At 62.1% G+C, this 19,394-nt stretch overlaps 1 protein-coding gene, 1 long non-coding RNA gene and 2 other non-coding genes across 8 annotated transcripts; 1 reads left to right on the top strand and 3 right to left on the bottom strand.

Annotated features, from left to right (window-relative positions):
- Positions 1–489: 489 nt before the first annotated feature.
- DIPK1B (divergent protein kinase domain 1B) lies at positions 490–8,685 on the top strand. Of its 2 annotated transcripts, XM_060101459.1 has the most exons (5): positions 490–580; positions 4,116–4,250; positions 6,759–6,866; positions 6,970–7,146; positions 7,570–8,685. In XM_060101459.1, exons 1-5 carry the CDS (start codon positions 518–520, stop codon positions 8,380–8,382), a joined length of 1,296 nt encoding a protein of 431 aa, XP_059957442.1. In that variant the 5' UTR covers positions 490–517; the 3' UTR covers positions 8,383–8,685. The 2 variants fall into 2 exon arrangements, with proteins under 2 accessions (XP_059957442.1, XP_059957443.1); XM_060101460.1 differs by lacking the exon at positions 6,970–7,146.
- Positions 8,686–9,148: 463 nt separating this feature from the next.
- Positions 9,149–14,222, bottom strand: LOC132492468 (uncharacterized). 4 transcript variants are annotated; one of them, XR_009532818.1, is made up of 6 exons: positions 13,921–14,222; positions 13,421–13,462; positions 12,979–13,065; positions 12,006–12,076; positions 10,855–10,945; positions 9,149–9,871 (listed from the first exon to the last, which is right to left on the bottom strand). It is a non-coding gene; the product is annotated as an uncharacterized LOC132492468 (long non-coding RNA). The 4 variants fall into 4 exon arrangements; XR_009532821.1 differs by having other exon boundaries at positions 14,101–14,222; XR_009532819.1 differs by lacking the exon at positions 13,421–13,462.
- LOC132492830 (small nucleolar RNA SNORA43) lies at positions 11,813–11,945 on the bottom strand. Its single transcript, XR_009532886.1, has one exon. It is a non-coding gene; the product is annotated as a small nucleolar RNA SNORA43 (small nucleolar RNA).
- LOC132492832 (small nucleolar RNA SNORA17) lies at positions 13,145–13,272 on the bottom strand. Its single transcript, XR_009532888.1, has one exon. It is a non-coding gene; the product is annotated as a small nucleolar RNA SNORA17 (small nucleolar RNA).
- Positions 14,223–19,394: the final 5,172 nt, after the last annotated feature.

Raw genomic sequence — 19,394 nt, 5'->3', positions numbered from 1 at the left:
CGTGACAGTCCCCTCCCGTGACGACCCCGCCGCTCAAGGGTGCGGGCTGGGGGCGCGGGTGGGCGGGGCCTCGGCGCCCTCCCCTTTCTCTCCAGGGCGGTGCGCGGGGAGGGGGGCGGTGGGCTGGAGGCGGGGCCGCGGTCACCTCCCACCAGCACCGCGGCCCGCCGCCGCGCCCCCGGCCCTCCCTACCCCCTCCCCTCCCCCTCCCCCTCCCCTCCTCCTTCCCTTCCTCCCTCCCTTCCTCCCTCCTCCCCGCCGCGCGCCCCCGCACCGCCACCCTCGCGGCCACGCGCCCTCTCCCGCCTTCTGCTCCCTGCCCCCACCCAGCGCGCGTCCCCGCCGCGCCCCCTCCCCGCGCTTCCCCTCCGCGCGCGCCCGCCCGGCCGTCAGAGGCGAGCGCTCCGGCGGGGACGCGGGGCCGGGAGGAGGCGCGGCGGCCGTTGCGGGCCGGCCCGCGGGGCTGAGGCCGAGCCGAGCCGAGCCGAGCCGGGCCGGTGCACGGCCCGCGCCCACCATGCGGCGGCTGCGGCGCCTGGCGCACCTGGTGCTCTTCTGCCCCTTCTCCAAGGGCCTGCAGGTAGGCGCGCCCCCGCCCCGGCCCCGGCCGGCTCCCGCCCCCGCCCCGCCCGCTGTGGGGCCCGGGCCTCGGCGGGGGCGCGCGGCGTCCAGCCTGGGGCCTGGGGCGGGTTCGGGCGGGACTCAAGGCCGATGAGCACTGCGGTGCGTGGCCCCCGGGGAGGCTGGGGGCAGGGAGGGGACTGGGGACTGGGGTGAGGGTTGTCCATGCGGTGAGCGGAGCGGCAGGGGCCCGCGGATGCTGCAGGGTGGCACCCCTGCCTCTGGGGCTGAAGGAGGCCCCACCCCGCCGCGGGCTGGACCTGCTCCCGCAGGCCCGGAAGCCACACCAAGTCCGCTCCACTTCCCTCTACTTAAAAGACCAGGTTGTTTTTCTGTGATGGAAAACTTGGGACCCATAGAACCACCCTAAGAAGGACTACCCTCCCCCTGGGCCATCCCCCAGCCAGCCCGAGATTAGGAGTGTGCCCTGACCCCACAGTGACCTTGGACGAATCACTGTCCCTGTCAGGACCCTGCCATCTGCAGGGGAGGCCCAGGCTGCCTCGGGTGCCAGCTGTCAGGAACCCTGTCACCTCTGCTTTGGGTGATCTGAGCCAGGCCCACATCAGAGTCTCAAATCATCCAGGCCACACCTACAACCTCAGTGCCCTCCAGGACCCCAGCCCCTGGGCAGAAGGAGACAGCCCTGATCAGAGCCCAGGCCACGGTGTTCCCCTCTGGGGAGAAGGGTGAGAGCCAGGTAACCCGGTGCTCGCCTGTGCCAGAAGCCCTCCCTGCCCACCTGGGGCCTTGGGTTCGTGGTGGTCCCCACCCAGCGCTGGGCAAGGTGGGAGCTGAGGGTCTGTGTCCACCCCTATGCTGGGAGGCAGGGGGTGCAGCAGCCCCCGTCCTGCGGGAAAGGCCTTGACCGAGCTGCCGCAGGGGAGGCCAGAGTCGCGGGTCCCGGACCCTGGGTGTCAGGCCTCTGAGCTCAGCCCGGGAACGGCAGATGGGCATGGACAGGAGAGGGGTTTTGGTGGGTTCCCAGTGGTTTGAGCCCAGGACCCCCGGTAATGTCAGGACACACCCTGAGCCTCAGTTTCCCTGCCTGTGAAGCACACTCCTGGGTCGGCCGTGAGGGTTGGAGGTCATGGCGCACGTGGGTCACCGGCCCCAAGGCTGCCGATCACTCTGCTGTTACTGTCCCCCGAGTGGCGCCCCCAAGCGGCTCCACGAGGAGCCGGGCAGGCCACGGTGGGTGAGCAGCTGCACAGGACCCAATGAGGAGTAGGACACTCCCTGTCCTAGGGGCTCACTCGCCCATGGGTGACAGGACCCACAGGAGCCAGGGCAGGGACTACTTCTGGAGGAGGTGCCCGCCTAAGATAAGGGCCTGGGGGTTGGTCACAGCTAGCCAAGTGCGGACGGTGTCCTGGGAGCTGTGCCGCCACCTGAAGGCCTGAGCTGGAGGGCGTCTGGCGGGACAGTGGGCAGTGTCCAGGGTGGGCCCTGCAGTCAGTCTGGGAAGCCTGGGTCAGGCCCAGGGCAGCCCCTGGGTCCAGTGCAGGCTACAGCCTGCCCTCGTCCTGGCCATCCCCCCAGGACTCCCAGCGCTGGCCCCCCAGAGGCCCTGCCCACCTCCACCTCGGGGCGTGGTCCACCAGTGGCTGGAAGTCCTCTGACCTCATACTGCCAGACAACATCCCCAGCTCCCCAGCCCCCCACCCACTGTTCCTCTGCTTTCCTGTTTTTCCCTTTGAACAAAACTGGCGGAAACAGATGCAGTGGCAGGGACTAGTGGGCCTGAGACCCAGCCCTCTCACTCGGCCCAGGGCCACCCCAGGCCTCTGAGGCTCCGAGCCTGCCCCTGGAGCTCTCAGAGGCCCTCCTGCTGCGGCACCTCCCCGGCTGGCCAGCCGTGTGAGTCGGTGCTAGGGAAGCAGGAGGTGAGGACCCCGCCTCTCCTGGAAGAACCGTAAAAATGAGCACAGATGCCTGGGCTGGGCCTGCAGGCCCCTGCCCTGTCCTCAGTGGGGACCCGTTGGCCCCATTTCTCGGCCTCAGCCCCCAGGTGACTAGGATCCAGGACTAACCAGGACTGGAGCCGCTCCCTGGCCCGCGGGTGGCAGGGTGCGTGACCAGTGCTGGCAGTGGTTCTCCTCTGGGGCAGGCTGGCCTGAAGCCCCAGGCCCTCCTGCCCTCCTGGTCCCTGGGCCCGGGCCCTGTTCTCTGGGGCTCAGCTGCCCGGTCAAGGTGTCTGAGCTCTTGCACAGGTCAGCGCATGGTAACCCCATCCCATCAGCTGGCCGCCCCTGGACAGCAGCAGCCAGTGAGGCCTGTGATTACCAGGGTGGGGGTAGGGAAGGAAGTTGATGCCTCTGCAATCCCGGCTTGGGGGCTGGATGGCAGACAGTGCCCCCAGCTCCTGCAGGGCTCTGGGACTCTCCCACCCTGTAATTCTACCCGTCAGCTGCGGAAACCTGGCAGAGGGGCTGAGCCCTCCATAGAAGCAGTTCCCGGCCCACCCCAGACTTCTGGGACAGAGCCTCTGGCAGCAGGGCCAGGGGCTGCATGTCTTAGTTATCTGTTCTTTATCGTGGTAAATTATACACCACATAAATTTAGCATCTTAACCATGTTTAAGTGCACGGTTCAGGGGCACTAAGCACATTCGCACTGTTGTGCGGCCGTCACCATCTCTAGAGCCCGTCTCATCATCTTCCCAAACTCAAACTCCGTCCCCTTTAAACACGCACTCCCCATCCTCCCCAGCCCCTGGCCCCCCCAACCCTTCCTGTCTCTGTGGATCTGACTCCTCGAGGCCCTCGCATGGGTGGAATCACAGGATCTGTCTCATGTCTGGCTCATTTCACTGGACATGATGTCCTCCTGTCCTAGGGGCTCACTCGCCCATGGGTGACAGGACCCACAGGGACCAGGGCAGGGACTGCTGTAGCCTGGGTCGGGATTCTCTGCCTTTTCGTGGATGTATAATATTCCGTCGTGTGGATGGACCACATTTGGTTTATCTATTCATCTGTCAATGGACAAGCGGGCTGTATCCACCCTTTGGCTTCTGTGATCGCGGGTGGGTGAGGCTGTGTCTCTTAAAGGCTCACAGGGTGACCGTGCCTCCAACCCCGCGCCCCCTGCTGGCCCGGGTCCAGCCCGAAATCTCCACCACCCAGGGGGACAGTGCGCGGGGGTGGGGGTGCTCTTCCAGCCTGACCTTGTGCAGAGGTTACATGTCACTATGAAATGCGGGCAGGACAGGAGGGAAAATTGTTCAAAATCTCTTTATTCAGCAAAATAAAGAGCGTCTACCCCATATCTCCCTCATTTTGGAATTTATTTTTACCTGCCCGTGAGATTTAAAGGTCTGGGAGACACCAGGCCCCGGCCCCACCCACAGTGGGTAGGCAGAGGGGAAGGGAGACATTGGGCTGGACAGGTGCTGGCCCCCGGAGTGGGGCCACCCCTCGGGAAGGCTGGGGTCCGGGACATGGGGTCAGCACCCCAAATGCGGCACTTCCTCATGGCCCCCTCCCCCGCAGGGCCGGCTCCCAGGCCTCAGGGTCAAGTACGTCTTCCTGGTCTGGCTGGGCATCTTCGCGGGCAGCTGGCTGGCCTACGTGCACTACTCGTCCTACGCTGAGCTCTGCCGCGGGCACATCTGCCAGGTGGTCATCGTAAGTGTCACCTCGGGCCAGGCCTGTGGGCTCCTGGGCCAGTGCTCCTGCCGTGGCAGCTTAGAGACGTGGCTCAGAGGCACCGGCTCAGCGGGTTTTAAGACACATCTGACCGTGTCGACTGCAGAGCTGCCCCTGGCGGGCCATGGGGGAGGCCAGAGAGGAATGCAGAGGCCAAGGGGAGGCTGTGCAGATGCGGGCGGCTGGGGACGGACAGGTGGACAGAGCCAGCTGTAGAGGTGTCCAGGAGGGAGACATTTTAGCCCAAGCGGGGACAGGCAGGCACTGGTGGCCTTGAGGGCCCCTCCTAGGGCCAGGAGTCCAGCAAAGGAGGCTGCGGGGTGTGGTCTTCGGGGCCTCAGACAGGAGACAGTGCTAAGTCGCCACCGTGGCGTCTACAGCAAGGCTGTGCACGTGCATGTGAGGGCGCGTGAGCCCGTGTGTGCTTGTCCACGCCAGCGCTTGTGCGCCCACGAGCGTGCACACAGGGTGGCTCACCGCTCCTGCTGATGCTGTGACTGGCTGGAAGGCGAGGTGACGCCGGCCGAAGGGGCCCTGGCTAACCTGACTCTGATCCCCCCAGCCACCCCGCCTGGCCTCCCCGGGCAGGTTGGAGCCCTTGGTGAGCCGACCAGGGTTCTGAGGCCTCCATGCCACTTGGGGACGGACCTGCCCTGCCCCAGCAGAGCTCCTGGGGTCTCGAAGGGGGAGCCGTAGGAGATGGCTGGCCTTGAACCCGTCTCCATTTGCCTCGCACCAGCCAGGGGCCTGGAATTTCCCCTCCTCTGCTGTGTGGCGCCCCGGAAGGGCTCAGCAGGCCTGTTCTGGGCAAGGTCCCAGGGGGGCCACACTTGGGAACATCCAGAGGTGGCGGTCCAGAGGTGGCGGTGGGAGGGGCACGGGGGTCCAGAGCGGGAGAGCCCATGCCCATGCGTAGGGACTTGTAAGGAGCCCACTGATGGTTGGCTCAGGCCTCCTGGGGGCGGGGCTGCCACCAGGTACCGAGGGCGCAGTCCCAGCTCAGAGGAGAAGGCCTCGGGCCTCCCGGCCATTCCCAGGCAAGCCCATTTATTCCAGAAAGGCTCACTGGGGGCCTCCAGGGGCCTGGCCGGAGCTGGGTGCTGGACACATGGCTCTGCCTTCACAGTCGGGGTGGCTGGGGAGACCCAGGGGCAGGTGTGTGTGGGGGTGGAGCCCGGCCTCTGGGTGCGGGCGGGAAAAGGCCCTGCTCTGGGGACCCCTCGGGCCAGGGAGTGGGGCGGGAGGTCTGGGATGAGCCCGGGCCGCCTGGTGCTGGCAGTGGGTGGAGGGGCCTTTGAGGGCAGCAAGACCTGGAAGGAGGCATGAGATGGGGTCTGGCCAGTGGCATGCAGTGAGCAGACGCTCAGAGCTGGCGGGTGTTTTCTGAGTACCTCCTGTGTGCCCCGAGCAGCGCCCCAACATGCAGAGGAGGAGCCTGCCCCTCCCAGACAGAGGACCTGCAGCTTCTGTTTTCCCAGAGTGCCCTGGCTGCTGGGCCCAGCTCTCCTGAGGCCTGTCCCTGGGGCCATGGGGACACCCTCTCCTTTCCAGGGGAGACCTGCCCGCCTCATGGGGGTATCAGCCGTCTCCGAGATATTCCACAGCTTGTCCAAGGCCACCCAGTGTGTGTGTGGGGAAGGCAGGACCAGGGGCCGCGGACCTGGTGCCCATGGACCTCTGGGTGCTCGGCTGGGTCCCCACCACCACCCAGTCTGCACACAGTAAACAGGCTGGGAGGGGAGATGTCTGATGGGTCGCAGGAGCCCTGAGGCTGATGGACACACTGCCCACCTCAGCTTCCGAGGAAGCCCCTCCCCACACTGGTGGGCGGTGTGGCTGACAGGTCCCTTCCCTGGCCCTGGCCCAGCCCTGCCGCCCAGGCTCCCTGGCAGACCACCCCACAAAGGCCCTGTGGCCCTGGGGCTTTTCAGGGGTCAGAACAGACCCCTGTGGTGGAGGGCCTCCCTCCAAGGTGGCAGAATGACAGTGTGTGGTCTCTTGGTTTTCCTCTGGATGAAACGGCTGTCGTGGCCTCCTCCCTGGCTCCCATAGGTGAGTCCAGGGCCTCTGGCGCCTCCCACCCCTCAGCACACTCTCTGCACCTCCCTTCCCTCTCCTTCCTCCAGGCCCTCTCCACCAAGGGCCTGGGCACCACGGCAACGGTGATGGGCATCCAGGAATTCACCCCCCACTCGCTCCAGACGCCATGACTCCCCCCTACCCCCCACAGGGACGGGCCTGACTCCACCCCCTCCAGCCTCACCTGCTCAGGTCAGCCCAGACCCCCAGGACTCAGGGGGCTGCAAGGCCTCGTCTAGAGCCGAGAAGGGGCCAGTGGGGGCGGCAGCTACTCCAGAGCCTGACCTAATTACTGCAGAAAGCTTCTCCCTGTGCATCTGGCTGAAGCCGGGGCCGCGGGCAGGCAGGCAGGCAGGATGAGCCCCCGCCGGGCTCCCCAGGCCACGTCCTGCGTCCTCCTCTCCCCAGTGTGACCGGTACCGCAAGGGCATCATCTCAGGCTCCATCTGCCAGGACCTGTGCAACCTGCACCAGGTGGAGTGGAGGACCTGCCTCTCCTCTGTCCCGGGCCAGCAGGTAAGCCCAGCAGGGTCGGGCCAGGGCCAGCCCCAGGGCTCAGACACCCTCGGTGCAGCCAGAGGGGGACATCTGCACGGAGGGTCCCTGTGGTCCTGTGCAGGTGTACAGCGGGCTCTGGCAGGGCAAGGAGGTGACCATCAAGTGTGGCATTGAGGAGAGCCTGGACTCGAAGGCGGGGGCAGACGTGGCCCCCCGGCGGGAGCTGGGGCTCTTTGACAAGCCCACCCGGGGCACCTCGATTAAGGAGTTCCAGGAGATGACCCTCAGCTTTCTCAAGGTCAGTTGGCCCTCCTGGGGGCCAGTCAAGTTCATGCCCAGGGACGTGTGACAGGGCAGGAGGCAGGCTGGGTGGAGGCCACACGGGCCAGCCAGGTGCCTGGCTAGCCCCCCAGCTCCAAGCAGACCCTCCCTCAGGGAGCACCCAGAGGCTTGAGGCCCCGCCCCAGGGGCATCTTTGGGGAGAGGAGGAGGAGGGGCAGATGAGAGGTGAGTGGGCCCCATCCAGCGCTCCCACCTCTGTGCACTGGGGGATAGACGACGCAGCTGGGCTTCCAGGAGTGGCGAGGGGGCCTTGCAGGTCCCTGGTTGTCCCCTCCATCCTGTCGGCTGGAGGCGGGGCTCCCCCTGCCTGGCGGACGTGCTGGGTCCGGAACCTGCTGGCCGATGCCCTGGCCTCCTCTCTCCTGCCCCCAAACCACAGGCAAACCTGGGAGACCTGCCCTCCCTGCCTGCGCTGGCCGGACAGGTCCTGCTCATGGCTGACTTCAACAAGGACCACAGGGTGTCCCTGGCCGAGGCCAAGTCAGTGTGGGCCCTGCTGCAGCGGAACGAGTTCCTGCTGCTGCTGTCCCTGCAGGAGAAAGAGCACGCCTCCCGGCTGCTGGGCTACTGCGGGGACCTGTACCTCACCGAGGGGGTCCCGCACAGCTCCTGGCCCGGGGCTGTGCTCCCGCCCCTGCTGCGCCCACTGCTGCCACCCGCCCTGCACGGGGCCCTGCAGCAGTGGCTGGGGCCCGCGTGGCCCTGGCGCGCCAAGATTGCCATCGGCCTGCTGGAGTTCGTGGAGGAGCTCTTCCACGGCGCCTACGGGACCTTCTACATGTGCGAGACCACGCTAGCCAACGTGGGCTACACAGCCAAGTACGACTTCAGGATGGCTGACCTGCAGCAGGTGGCGCCCGAGGCCACCGTGCGCCGCTTCCTGCGGGGCCGCCACTGCGAGCACAGCTCGGACTGCACCTACGGGCGCGACTGCAGGGCGCCCTGCGACACGCTCCTGCGGCAGTGCAAGGGCGACCTGGTGCAGCCCAACCTGGCCAAGGTGTGCGAGCTGCTACGGGACTACTTGCTGCCCGGCGCCCCTGCCGGCCTGCGCGCTGAGCTGGGCAAGCAGCTGCGCACGTGCACCACGCTAAGCGGGCTGGCTAGCCAGGTGGAGGCGCACCATTCGCTGGTGCTCAGCCACCTCAAGACCCTGCTCTGGAAGGAGATCTCCAACACCAAGTACACCTGATGGCCAGCCGGGCCCTCCCGCCCCGACCCAAGAACCACTCCTGCCCTTGGCCCTCTTCCCTTTCTCCGCCACCAAAGGACGAGGCTGCTCCAGTGTCCAGATGCTACGGGTCCCCAGAACTCGGGCAGCCGTGGAGTTCCTGCACCTGCACCCGCCACCTCCAGGGTTTTCTAGGCTCCCAGACAGGACTGTTCAGCTGGAACGAGGTAAACACCTAGAGCCTGAGCACCAAGGGCTGGCCAAGGGACCTGCCTAGACCAAGGTTTTGTTACTTTGGAGAACATGTGTGTAAATAAAGATTTTCCGTGAGCACCCAAGTCCCCTCAGCCCACTCCAGAGCCCAGCCTGGACGGTCTGCTGGAGGGCTAGGGCAGGGTGGGGGGTAGCCACATCTTGGCTGTTGGTTGGCTGGGGTTATGACTGGAGCCAAGGGCAAGGACACTGGAAGCTGAGCCCCCAACCCGGATCCGGTGTGGTTCAGATGGGGAGGTAAGGGTGGGCCGATCGCAGTTTTTCTCTCGTAAGAGCTTCTACACTAACTTCTCCCCGTACTGCTTGCTGCACAGAACAGTGCGGCCCAGCCTAGGAAGGCTTCTCCACTGATGCCAATGCGCCACTAGGTGTAACATCCACTGTCCGGGAAAAAGCCAAGGGTCCCCTTTTCCCTGTGCCCTCCTCCCCCTGAAACAGGAAGCTGTGAGCCCAGGAGCCTGACCCTCTCACACCCTCAACTCGTGCCGGGGCCTCAGCTGATCAGACAGAGAAGTGCAAGTCAAGACAGTTTATTCAAGACCCATTTCTCCTCCAGTTCTGCCCACATGGAGACGCCCTCCTCGAAAAGGGGTTGAATCCTTCCGTTCACTTCAACACCTTGTGCTGAAAACATGTCTTCCGAGGTTTCAGCTATGAGATCCACGTTCTGGAAGCACCAATTCTTAAACCTCATCTAGATTTCTCCCCTTGGATGGGGAGAGGTGACCCAAACACAGCGAAGAACAGCTCAGGACCGTGGGCTCTGCTCGCCTGGGAGACCCTGCAGCTCCCCCGACCACCCGCCGGGAGCCAGGATTAGGGCCCCGAGACGAGGGGCGCCTGCTGGGCTGCCGCCCCCGCCCCCAGCTCCTCCCGTCCCCTTCACTGGGCTGGCTGTCACCTCTAGTCTCCCTGGAGTCGGGGGTCCAGACGGTCTCCGCTCGCACTTCTGTGTCACGCCTGCTGCCCCAGCACTGCGGATCCACACCGAGGGGGAACAGCACACAGAACTTTTCAGCACACCAACGTTCCCCACAAAAGTTATTCTATAAGCCTGCAGGTTCTTCTTCATCAGAGGACATTCCCAAGGCCATGACTTCCCCCGGCTCGCTGCTGCCCTTGCCGGCAGACGGGACGGACGTACGTGGCCCCCGTACTGAGTCGCGCACCCCCCTGGCTCCACTCTGGCGCGCTCTCCTGGAGAACTGCGGGCGCTGCCCTGGGCTCATGGCAGGATCTGCAGACAGAAAACCGAGACGACCCACTTGCCACGCCCCCAGTGCTGGACAGGCTGGACCACAGTCAAGCCTCCTCAGCAGAGCAACTGGCTTCTGGACTGCAAGGACACAGCTGCTCAAGCCTCTTCAGCCTCTGCTGCCAGACAGCCAAGCCCCGCTCCCCCGTCCTTCTGAACATTCCACCCAGTTTCTAGGGGGGATTCAGCCAGGGAGGTTCTACCAAGTAGGACAGGAAACCCAGCTGCTGCCAGGCTCAAAGGTGGACCTACTGGATGTACCACCACCCGCCACCCTCTCTGCTCGTCAAGTCATCTTGCTTCCGGCAATTACACTGTCACCCCAACCCCACTCCAGTTGACAAGCCACAGCGCACGATACGAAGTGGGCAAAAACTCTGGTAGCTGCTTAGTAGCAGCCAAGAGTAGCCAAAAGTTCAAGATTCTCAAAAAAAAAACCAAAAACAAAACACAACAAAAAACAACAAAATAAAGAGCACACTCCCAAAACTTGGATTAAGAACCAAGCAGACACGCGCTGTGCAGGCAGCTCCCGCCCACCCTACGGTCCCTCCCAAGGGCACCAGGGCTGGCTCTGAGGCTGGGTCACACTAGCTCTGGAGGAAGCCAGCTGTCACGTCGTGAGGAGCCTCAGGCCCTGCTAGCAGCCAGAGCATGCCATCTTGGAAGTGCTTCTTTCTGGCCCGATCAAGCCTTCAGATGCTGCAGCCAGAGCCATCCAGCCAGGCCACCCTGAGCCACAGACCTGGCAATTTGCTGCCAACACACCGTGTAACAGGGGAGGTGGCTGAGGTCAGGCCACTGTCCCGCCGCCCCACCAGTTTTGCCCACGGTGGCTCTTCACTATCAGCTACTTGGACATTCTCACCTCTCCTCAAAGCACACACAATTGATACCATGTGCTTGTATTAAAGGGTCCAAAAGTTCTATGAGACCCCCAGCCAAGCAGCCCGCTCCCAACTTACCTGTCCTGAAGCCAGTCCTAGAGTGACAAGAGCCACACGTGCAGGTCTATCCCACGGACCAGCTGCCTAGGACCAACCTGGGCCCACGGACCTGAGAAATGGAATCCAATCCGTGAATCCCTCCCCAATTATTTTCTATAGCAGGGTTTGTCAACCTTGGCCCTATCAGCATTTGGGACCCTGTAGCTTTACGGTGGGGCCGTCCTGGGCGTCACAGGACATGCAGCCACAGCCCTGGACCCCACCACCTAGATGCCAGCAGCACCCCATCCCTTTCCTGCCCTACAAACCGCCACGTGCCCTGGGAGGGGGACAAACTGCCCCTAGTCGAGAGCCACTAACCTACAGCTTTTGTTCAACCCTCCAACTTAAACATTTCAGGAAACAGCAAAATGCACCCTCCATCTGCAAGGAGACCAAGAAACCCCTGGTCTGGATGATCCTTTTTTATAAGGTTACGGTCAGCCCGTCGAGGGGCTCCACAAAGGGGCCCGGCTCCTGCCTCACCAACAGGACAAAAGCCAGGAGCGAACCTCTGGCCTTCCTTCCAGAGTGACTCGTCTCAAGGTCCTCAGAGTACGAGCGCTCGTGGACCAGTGGCTCTGGGCCCCCCTCATCCCCACCTAGGGTCCTACTCCGAACAGGGCCTGGAAGCCCCACAGGGCCTTGATACCAGCTCAGCGGCCCTCAGCCAGGGATGCAGGTCACACTTGCCCAAGGATTCCTAAAATCTGCTCGCCAGACAGACCAACAGAACATTCATTTCCAGTAAGGAGACTCTCTCCTGGTCAATCCCATTGTGCCCAAAGCTCGCCATATGCCTGTTCACATATCTCATTTAATTCTCACAAGGTGCTTTATTTTGTAAAGAAAAAGAACATCCAAGTCTTCAAGGGCCCACGCACAGCTCCCACTGCCAGTGCACGTGCAAACAAGGGGCCCCGCCCGCAGCTCTGGGTGATGTCCGGCTACAAACCATTCTTAGTGCCCACTGTTCTGAGCACTGAGCGTAGAAATAGCCGCTTCCTCTCCGCCCCAACGTCACAGGTGCAGCAGGGCTGCCGCACCCATGGTGCCGCAAGCCCGGCATCTGCAGGGCAGTGTCCCCTCGCACCCGCCCAGCAGGAGCTCAGAAAAGCACTGCCTCTCACCTCGGTCCGGACCGTGCTGGCTGGTCGTTCTTGCCCCGGTTCACAGGCCAACAGCCGCCGTCCTTCCTGTACTGAACAACACAAGTGGTTGGCCCAGAATCAGAGCACAAGAAAAGCTGGCGGCCGTTATTACTGTTGCCAGTATTTAAAACCAGTGAAGGCTGGGCTTCCCTGGTGGCGCAGTGGTTAAGAACCCGCCTGCCAATGCGGGGGACACGGGTTTGAGGCCTGGTCCGGGAAGATCCCACATGCCGCGGAGCAACTGAGCCCACGAGCCACAGCTATTGAAGCCGGTGCGCCTAGAGCCCGTGGCTCCAGTGAAGAGGAGCCCCCGCTCGCCGCACCTCGAGAAAGCCCATGTGCAGCAACGAAGACCCAACGCAGCCAAAAATAAATAAATTTATATATAAAAAAGAACTAGTGAAGGCTGCTACTGACACATGAACCCTTCACCTTTCCACTGTCACCTTTCAGACCCGCGATGGGCAGCCCGAGGCAAAAATTAAAAAGGGCTGCCTATGCCGGCACCTGGCAGTAGGCTGGTGTTTGATGAACCCAAGGGATCACAGTGCAGCCAGGAGGGCCCTCCTTAGGAATCTCTGCAGCCTCTCCCAGGGAGCTACTAGTGAGATCCTAGATATATCAACGGATCAAAGCGCACTAAACAAGGCAACACAGGAAACAGTTCTCTGGAATTCAGAAAAACCTCACGTAAGGTAGCACAGCTGGCCTTTGGAATTGTCTAACGTTTAAACCTGGCAACTTTATTTCTAGTTTCTGGCTGCACAACCCATCATAAAGTTTGTTTTAAGAGAGAGTAACTACCCATGGATCCACCTAAAATAAGTCAAATTATTTCAGATTTTTAGGTGGTATTATTGAGCTCACGCTAGAAAGGAAAATTTTAGCGCCACCCTTTTTTAATCCAATGTGACAAATCTTCAGCAACTCTGCCTTACTGAAACCCACTTACCTTCCTGCTCATCACTGCACCAGCGGGTCACTCCTACCTGCTGCCGTCACACACCTGGCAACCTCGTGTTCCAGGGCCAGCCAAGAACTAGGAGGGAATTAAAGTGCTTTTACACGATAGGCTTCAGGCTGCCAGTAAACATACACCCCCAGGCAGCAAACCGTCAAGTGTCAGACTATCAATCACCAGATGTCCACGGGCCAGAACGCTGGGCAGTCAAGCCTCTCTTCTCTCCGCCGCCTAATGACACAAATGTGGCACAGCAGCCACACCTGCAACGCCTCTAGGGGCAGTGCCTACAGAAGATTAAATAACTCAAGTTTTTATTCCCTGACCACATGGATGCCCTGGCCCCGTGCTTAGGATGTAACAAAAAAGGCATTCAACTAGCACAGAAATTCTTCTTCAGCGCAAACCTGTCCCAGCACACGTGTCAACTCACCTCAGACCCCAGCAGGCCCCTAGTTCCCAGCAGGCAAACTCGCTAGAGAAAAATAGAAACCCACGGCTTTATAACAGCCTTACAAGCCCACACCCTTCACCCAGGCTTTATTTTGCTGCATTTGATCTCCAGGCCTACACGTGTCTACACACCAAACCCAGGTACCCTCCGTGTTTTACTCCGTTTAATTTGGGGTGTGTGGAAATTGAAGGTCACAATACAGTAGTGCAGACCGCAGGTGATCAAAGGACCAGGCTATGAATGCAGCTACCCCTTGCACAAGGAGGCCACCGCATTCACACCCACTGTACTACACACACACACTATAATTCGGAAATCGCCTCACTCTTAGAGCTCAGTAAGCAGTGACAACCTGTCCGTTTAAAGACAAAACAACAGATGGCTAGGAGTAAAAAGTGACTCCCTGAAGGTCGCAAGCAGGGAAAGCAGTGGCGCTGAAGGGGGGAGGGGCAATTTCTGAATGAAATGTCCCCACTCACCCATTAAACTACTGCTGCCTATCCGTGTTCTCGAGGCTTCAGAGCCGGGAAGGTGCGGAAAGCATAGCAATCCGCGGCGCCCCCAGCCCCAGCCCCACGATGCTACGCGGAGGCGCCTGAACCTCGCCGCACCCACCCCCGCCAACACAAGGGATCTCTGCGCCCGCCTGTCCCACGGACCCGGGCGCATATCCGACCACCGTGACCCACGATGGAGACGCGGGGGTCGGGGATCGGCCGGCGGCGGGCGTTGGGGCGGGCGGGGACCCGGGCTCCGTCCCCGAGGCCAGACGCCCCTCCATCCCTGTCGCCCGGAAAGGCCGCGCAACCGCGCGCCTCGCCCTTTATAGCGCGGACGGCGGCCCGCGAGGCCCAACCCGCGCCCGCCCCGAGTTCGCCGCAGCCGCAGCGCCCTCTAGCGGACCCTCCAGGTTGCACCGCGCAGGTGGCGCCTCCGGCCCTCGGCCGAGCTCCGCGCCCCGGCCTCCTGGGCTCACCTATCGCGTCCTCGGGCCCTTCCCGAGCCGGGCCCTTCCCGAGCCAGCACCTTCCAGCTGTCAGGAAGTCCTGCCTCCCCGCCCGCGCGTATGGCCCGGGCCCGTGGCCGGCGGGACAGCATGAGTCAGCTTCTGCGAAGCACTTAGAACAGGGCCAGTCACAGAGGCAGTTGATAACGTCTCCCGTAGTTACTGGCCCGACCCCACGAGCGTCCCTGAAGCTGGGGCCACCTCTTTGTTCCCTGCAGAAGGGCCTCCCGCTTTCTGAGGAGCCTTGGCTGAGCTGCTCTCCCTGCCGCAGCCCCCCTGGAGCCCCTGCCCCTCAGGCTGGGTCTGAGGCCCTGCTAAAGCCTTCCCCTTTCCTACAGTGTAGGGAACTCTGCCTTCTCTCGCTCAGGAGGGGTCTCCTGGGTCCCACCTCTGACACGGGGTAGGGGCTGCCAGGGGGCACCGGGGAGCGACACTTTGCCCCTTTTGACAGGGAGACCTCTGAGGTGGGGTGAGGAAGGACCCGCTATGAATTCATTAGTCCCCTGAGATTTCTCACACGCTAACAAGTTACTGCTGACTTGGGCTACACCCCAGTGTAAGGTGTTGCTGAGAGGCAACAATCCTACAGGATTCTCTGTAGTTAGCAGCACCTGGCCTCGGGGCAGAGTGGGGAATCCCAGACCTGCCCCTCTGGGCAGCCCCTTTGGCCCCTTAGCCAAGAGCATTCCCAGCAGCACCCTGTCCCTGGGCAGGTGGGGTGCCCTCCCCGTGAAGCACAGTGCAGACAGAAGGAGCCATGGGGCGTGGTTTTGCAGGCACAGGCTGAGCTGGTTTGGGGAAGGAAGTACCGTCCCCTCCCACCCACCCACCCAACAACCTGGAGGCAGCCAAGTCTCAGCCAGAGGGACCAGCTGGCAAGCCAGAGACCCAATTCTCCAAGAACAAGAAGTTTCCAAAACTGGAGAGGGACTTCCCCTGCCCCTCTCACAGCATCCCGCGGCCACCCCCAGATCAGTGCTCCACCACCCTGGCCCTGGCACGGGCCGTCCCATTCCGGTCCCCGAGGCAGGTGGTGATGATGCAGTTGGCCACACTGTTGAACTGAGTGACAGTGGCACGACGGTGAAAGCCAGGTGCTCCTTGCCTTTCTTGTCCCTCTGGGACCAGATGGAGCCCAGGCAGTGGTAGGGCACCACTTTCTTGAACAGCTCCTGGGGGCAGGGGGAGGGGCTTCCGGCTCTGCCGCACTGCAGCTCAACACCCACAGTCCTCCCCAGGCGCAGGCAGGGTCACTGGTCGGAGCTGGAGCTCTGGAAGCTGGGGACGTAGGGGGCGACCATCTTTGCTCCCGGCCTAACCTCAGCCTCTGGGGACTGCTCCCTGTGTGTCCAGCACAAACCTTGTCTCATTCACTCACGCCCACCCCCCACACAGCCCCGCCTCTGCCGCCCTCCCGGGGGTCTCAGCCCCAGAGTGTGGACCCCTGCTTTCCCAAACAAGGCTCAGAGTGGTCAAGGAGATCTCAGATGTTGGAAACTGTGACCAACGTTAAAATCATGTTTGCCTTAGACCGAGACGCTCCACTTCCAGGGATCTGTTATAAACAAAGATGTGTGGACGCGGATGTTCCCTTCAGCACAGTGATGGGGGAGAAAAATAGGAAATGGACCCAACATCCACAGTAGGGGCTCTTCGGAAATTCTGATTCGGGGCCCCAGAAAATGCAAAAGAGGAAGAGGATGGACTGACCGGTGTCCACCAGGGGAAATCCTCCCTGCCTGACTCCCGCAAAAGCACAGGCACACACAGAGGGGGAGGGTGGGAAATGGGGCGCCACCTGCTAGAGTGGGAGGACTTTGTTCTTTCGTTAATTCTTAAATCCTTTAGAATCCATTATTTTACATTTATTGTCCTTGGAGTAAAAACCTTTAAAAAATAAAAATGAAATAATGTACTTTACTCCATAGATGAGTGCTAGATAGCATACAACCCTCCAGGTCCTCCTGTCCTGTGTCACCTCGGCCTGTGGGTGGGCCGCCCCACGACGGCTCCCAGCGTCCCTGCCTCTGCCACACATGTCTGTGTCATCCCTCCCCTGAGGGTGGATGGGCTTTGGGACCGGGTTCAAATGAATAGAATTGGGCAAAAGGGATGGGCGGTTGTTTCCAAGACTGGTTTATGAAAAGTCTGTGACTTTCTGCCTGGTTCGCGCCCTCCTGTGTTCATTCTCTCTTGCTGTCTCTGTCTCTCTGTCTCTGGTCCAATGTTCTAGAGAAGCAAGATCAGGTATTGACGAGCTGCCCTAAGAGGGTGCAGCGCAAAGACCCGACACGGGGTCCCTGCCCACAGACAGGAGAGACCCGAGCCCCCGTGCAAACTGATTCCTGCCAATAACCGGAGAATGATCTCAGAGACAGACCCCACCCTGACTGAGCCTCAGCTGAGACCACAGCCCAGCCTCCTGGGGGACCTCGGGGCAGAGGCTCCCCGCTGAGCTGAACCTGCCTCCTGGTCACAGACACTGACCCTGTCAGTGTCTGTCCTTGTAAGCTGTCGCGTGGCACAGACACCAGGACGTCCTTCCGGCCCGGGTCTGGCCCTGCCGCCCGCATCCCCCCACCTCCCCTCCCCTCCTCCCAGCTCTCTCCAGCCACACTGGCTCCTGTCTCGCCTGCTCTCCGGCCAAATTCTCTTCTGCCTCCGAGTCTCTGCACCTTTGAGCTCCCCCAGGCTCACTGCTCACAGAGTGTGCAGGGCTGGCTGCTCTTGTCTTTCTGGTCCCGGCAGCAATGTCACCAGGGAGCCTTTTAGACCCCCAGGGGCTCCTGGCCCTCCTTCCAGGACCCTGACTCATTCCCTAGAGCACTTGCTCTTCTCTCTCACGTGAATTTGCTTTCCTGCTCTTGTCCATCTGCCCCTCCAGGCCGTGAGCTCCTGCAGGGCAGGGACCACCTGTCATGTCAGCACCGCCTCCAGGGCTAACAGGGCCCCTGCTCAGGGTGAGTGCAGGGGGGACAGTAGCTGAATGATCTATAGAGGGTCTCAGAGCCCCCTCCCGCCTCTGAGCAGCTCCCACTGTGGGCCTGGAGGCTAACAATAAAAGGTGCCTGTTGGATCCGCGGCAGGGGGACGCCCAGAATGACCCCGGGTGTCCCTTCCCCGCTCCAGTTGCTCCATCCAGTAGAGTGCGCACAGCCCGCCCCCGGTGGTCAGCCCCGGAACTGCAGCCCCAGGCAGGAGACCAGAAAACTAACCACGGAACTTGTTGGGGGTCCTCAAGGCAGTGGTTCCACCAGGGCCGAGGGGGCAAAGGAGCAGGACCTGCCGGCTCCTGGGGGATGAGAGGGACCTCAGAGCCTCTCTTGCTCCCCTCCTTCCCTCCACTGTCCTGGTGTCCAGTTCACTCCGGAGGCCTCCTCATCCCAACCAGGGCAGTGACTCCACCCACTTCCAAATGAGGACCCCCGGGCGCCAACAAGGAGGGTCTTGTCCCTGGTCCCCGATGAGTGGTCCAGTCTCTGCCACCTTCTGCACCCCCAGGTCCCGAGTCCCCCAGGTCCCTAGGCTGCCCCCTGCTCAGAAGGGCCTCAGGGGGTAGAAAGCATTTTCCAAGGACTCAGAGCACAGTGGGTCAGGGATGGAGAACCAAGGCCAGCAGACTCTTCTGTAAGCTTATGAGACCCTAGGGATCATCCCGTCTGTGCACCCACTTTGCAGAGAAGTAAGCTGAGGCCTCCTCTCCTGCAGCCCCTCCAGAGTAGGGGTAGGTCTCATCCTAGTCCCCGGTGCCCAGAGTGGTGGACACAGGGCCCCAGACCCTGTCTTCTCCAGGCAGCTCTAGGGGTGGCCCAGGCCGGGAAGCCCCTGGGCACCCTGGGGACCCCCTGCCATCAGCCTGGCATCTGTCCCCTCCCCGTGCTATGGGACCAGGCATGTTGCTAGGGGGTCAATATCCCTGCCCCGTGGCCGAGCTGCCCCCAACCTCCTTCTCACCCCTCTCACCTCCCCCATATGCACTCCGCTCTGACCCCCAGCAGGGCAGTCAGCGTGTGAGTGTGTGGTGTGTGTGCACACCTGTGCCCTTGTGGGGAGGCCCAGAGGGATGGGCTCCACATGGGAAGGGTGGGCAGGGGTCCCCCAGGATCTGAGGGACTCTAATCTCAGAGTAAACCCCACAGGAGGGTTGAGGCTGGCCGGGGATCAAATCTAGGACGTGGCTGTTAAAATGCAGACAGGCGACAAAACTCAATCCCCGCGCCGCAGTGAGACACGTCCTCAGGGTACAGACCAAATCAAGACTGGGGTGCGATGTTTTTGTTGGACCTCTGGAAGAATTAAGTTGCCAGGGAGGTCCTCGAGGTGCACACAAGGGCCTCTAGGATGCTCGAGGCTGAGAGCCCCCAAATTCTAATCCTCAAACCTGGAGAAAGAGGCACGTTTCCTAAGGGAAACTGGGTGCGGCCCTGAGCACCTGGAGTACATTGGAGTCAAATGTACAGAAAACCCTCCAAGTGTCGGAAGCCCCGCATGGCTGAGATGGGGCGACTTATCCAGGCAGGAGACGGGCTGAGCGCCTTGCACACATGGCATGTGTCCCGACGCCTCCTTCAGACGTGGCCGGAGCAAGTGAACACGTGAAACGGAAGCGTCTCAGAGGACAGAGACGAGAGATCAACACACTGGAGCCGCAGAGCCAGTGCTTCAGGGACACCCACCCCCAGAGGGGGCCGCCCCTCCTCCTTCCTGGATGGGAGTTCCCAGGCCGTCATCCACTCTTGGTCCACTGGGGATGCTGACCCCTGGGCTGGGGCCACTTCTTGTTTAGCTGGAAGGTGTGTGATGTAGCGGAGCCCCTGCAGGACGCAGACCACAAGGGTCCACTTTCCAGCACCCCGGTTACAGGAGACTCAGGGGACCTGAGACGCAAGGTGGGATGAAGACCCCTGATGTGAGCTGCTGTGGCCGAGAGTGAGGACCAGGCAGTGA

The sequence above is a fragment of the Mesoplodon densirostris genome, chromosome 6 (genome assembly GCF_025265405.1).
Source record: "Mesoplodon densirostris isolate mMesDen1 chromosome 6, mMesDen1 primary haplotype, whole genome shotgun sequence".
Taxonomy (NCBI): domain Eukaryota; kingdom Metazoa; phylum Chordata; class Mammalia; order Artiodactyla; family Ziphiidae; genus Mesoplodon; species Mesoplodon densirostris.
This window is presented reverse-complemented; position numbering and strand designations above follow the sequence as displayed.

Excerpts from the sequence above, each read along its gene's own strand:
- DIPK1B (XM_060101459.1), top strand. The coding sequence starts at position 518 with ATGCGGCGGCTGCGGCGCCTGGCGCACCTGGTGCTCTTCTGCCCCTTC. Across the intron at positions 581-4,115 it reads CCTTCTCCAAGGGCCTGCAG|GGCCGGCTCCCAGGCCTCAG; the intron begins GTAGGCGCGCCC and ends CCTCCCCCGCAG. Across the intron at positions 4,251-6,758 it reads ACATCTGCCAGGTGGTCATC|TGTGACCGGTACCGCAAGGG; the intron begins GTAAGTGTCACC and ends TCCTCTCCCCAG.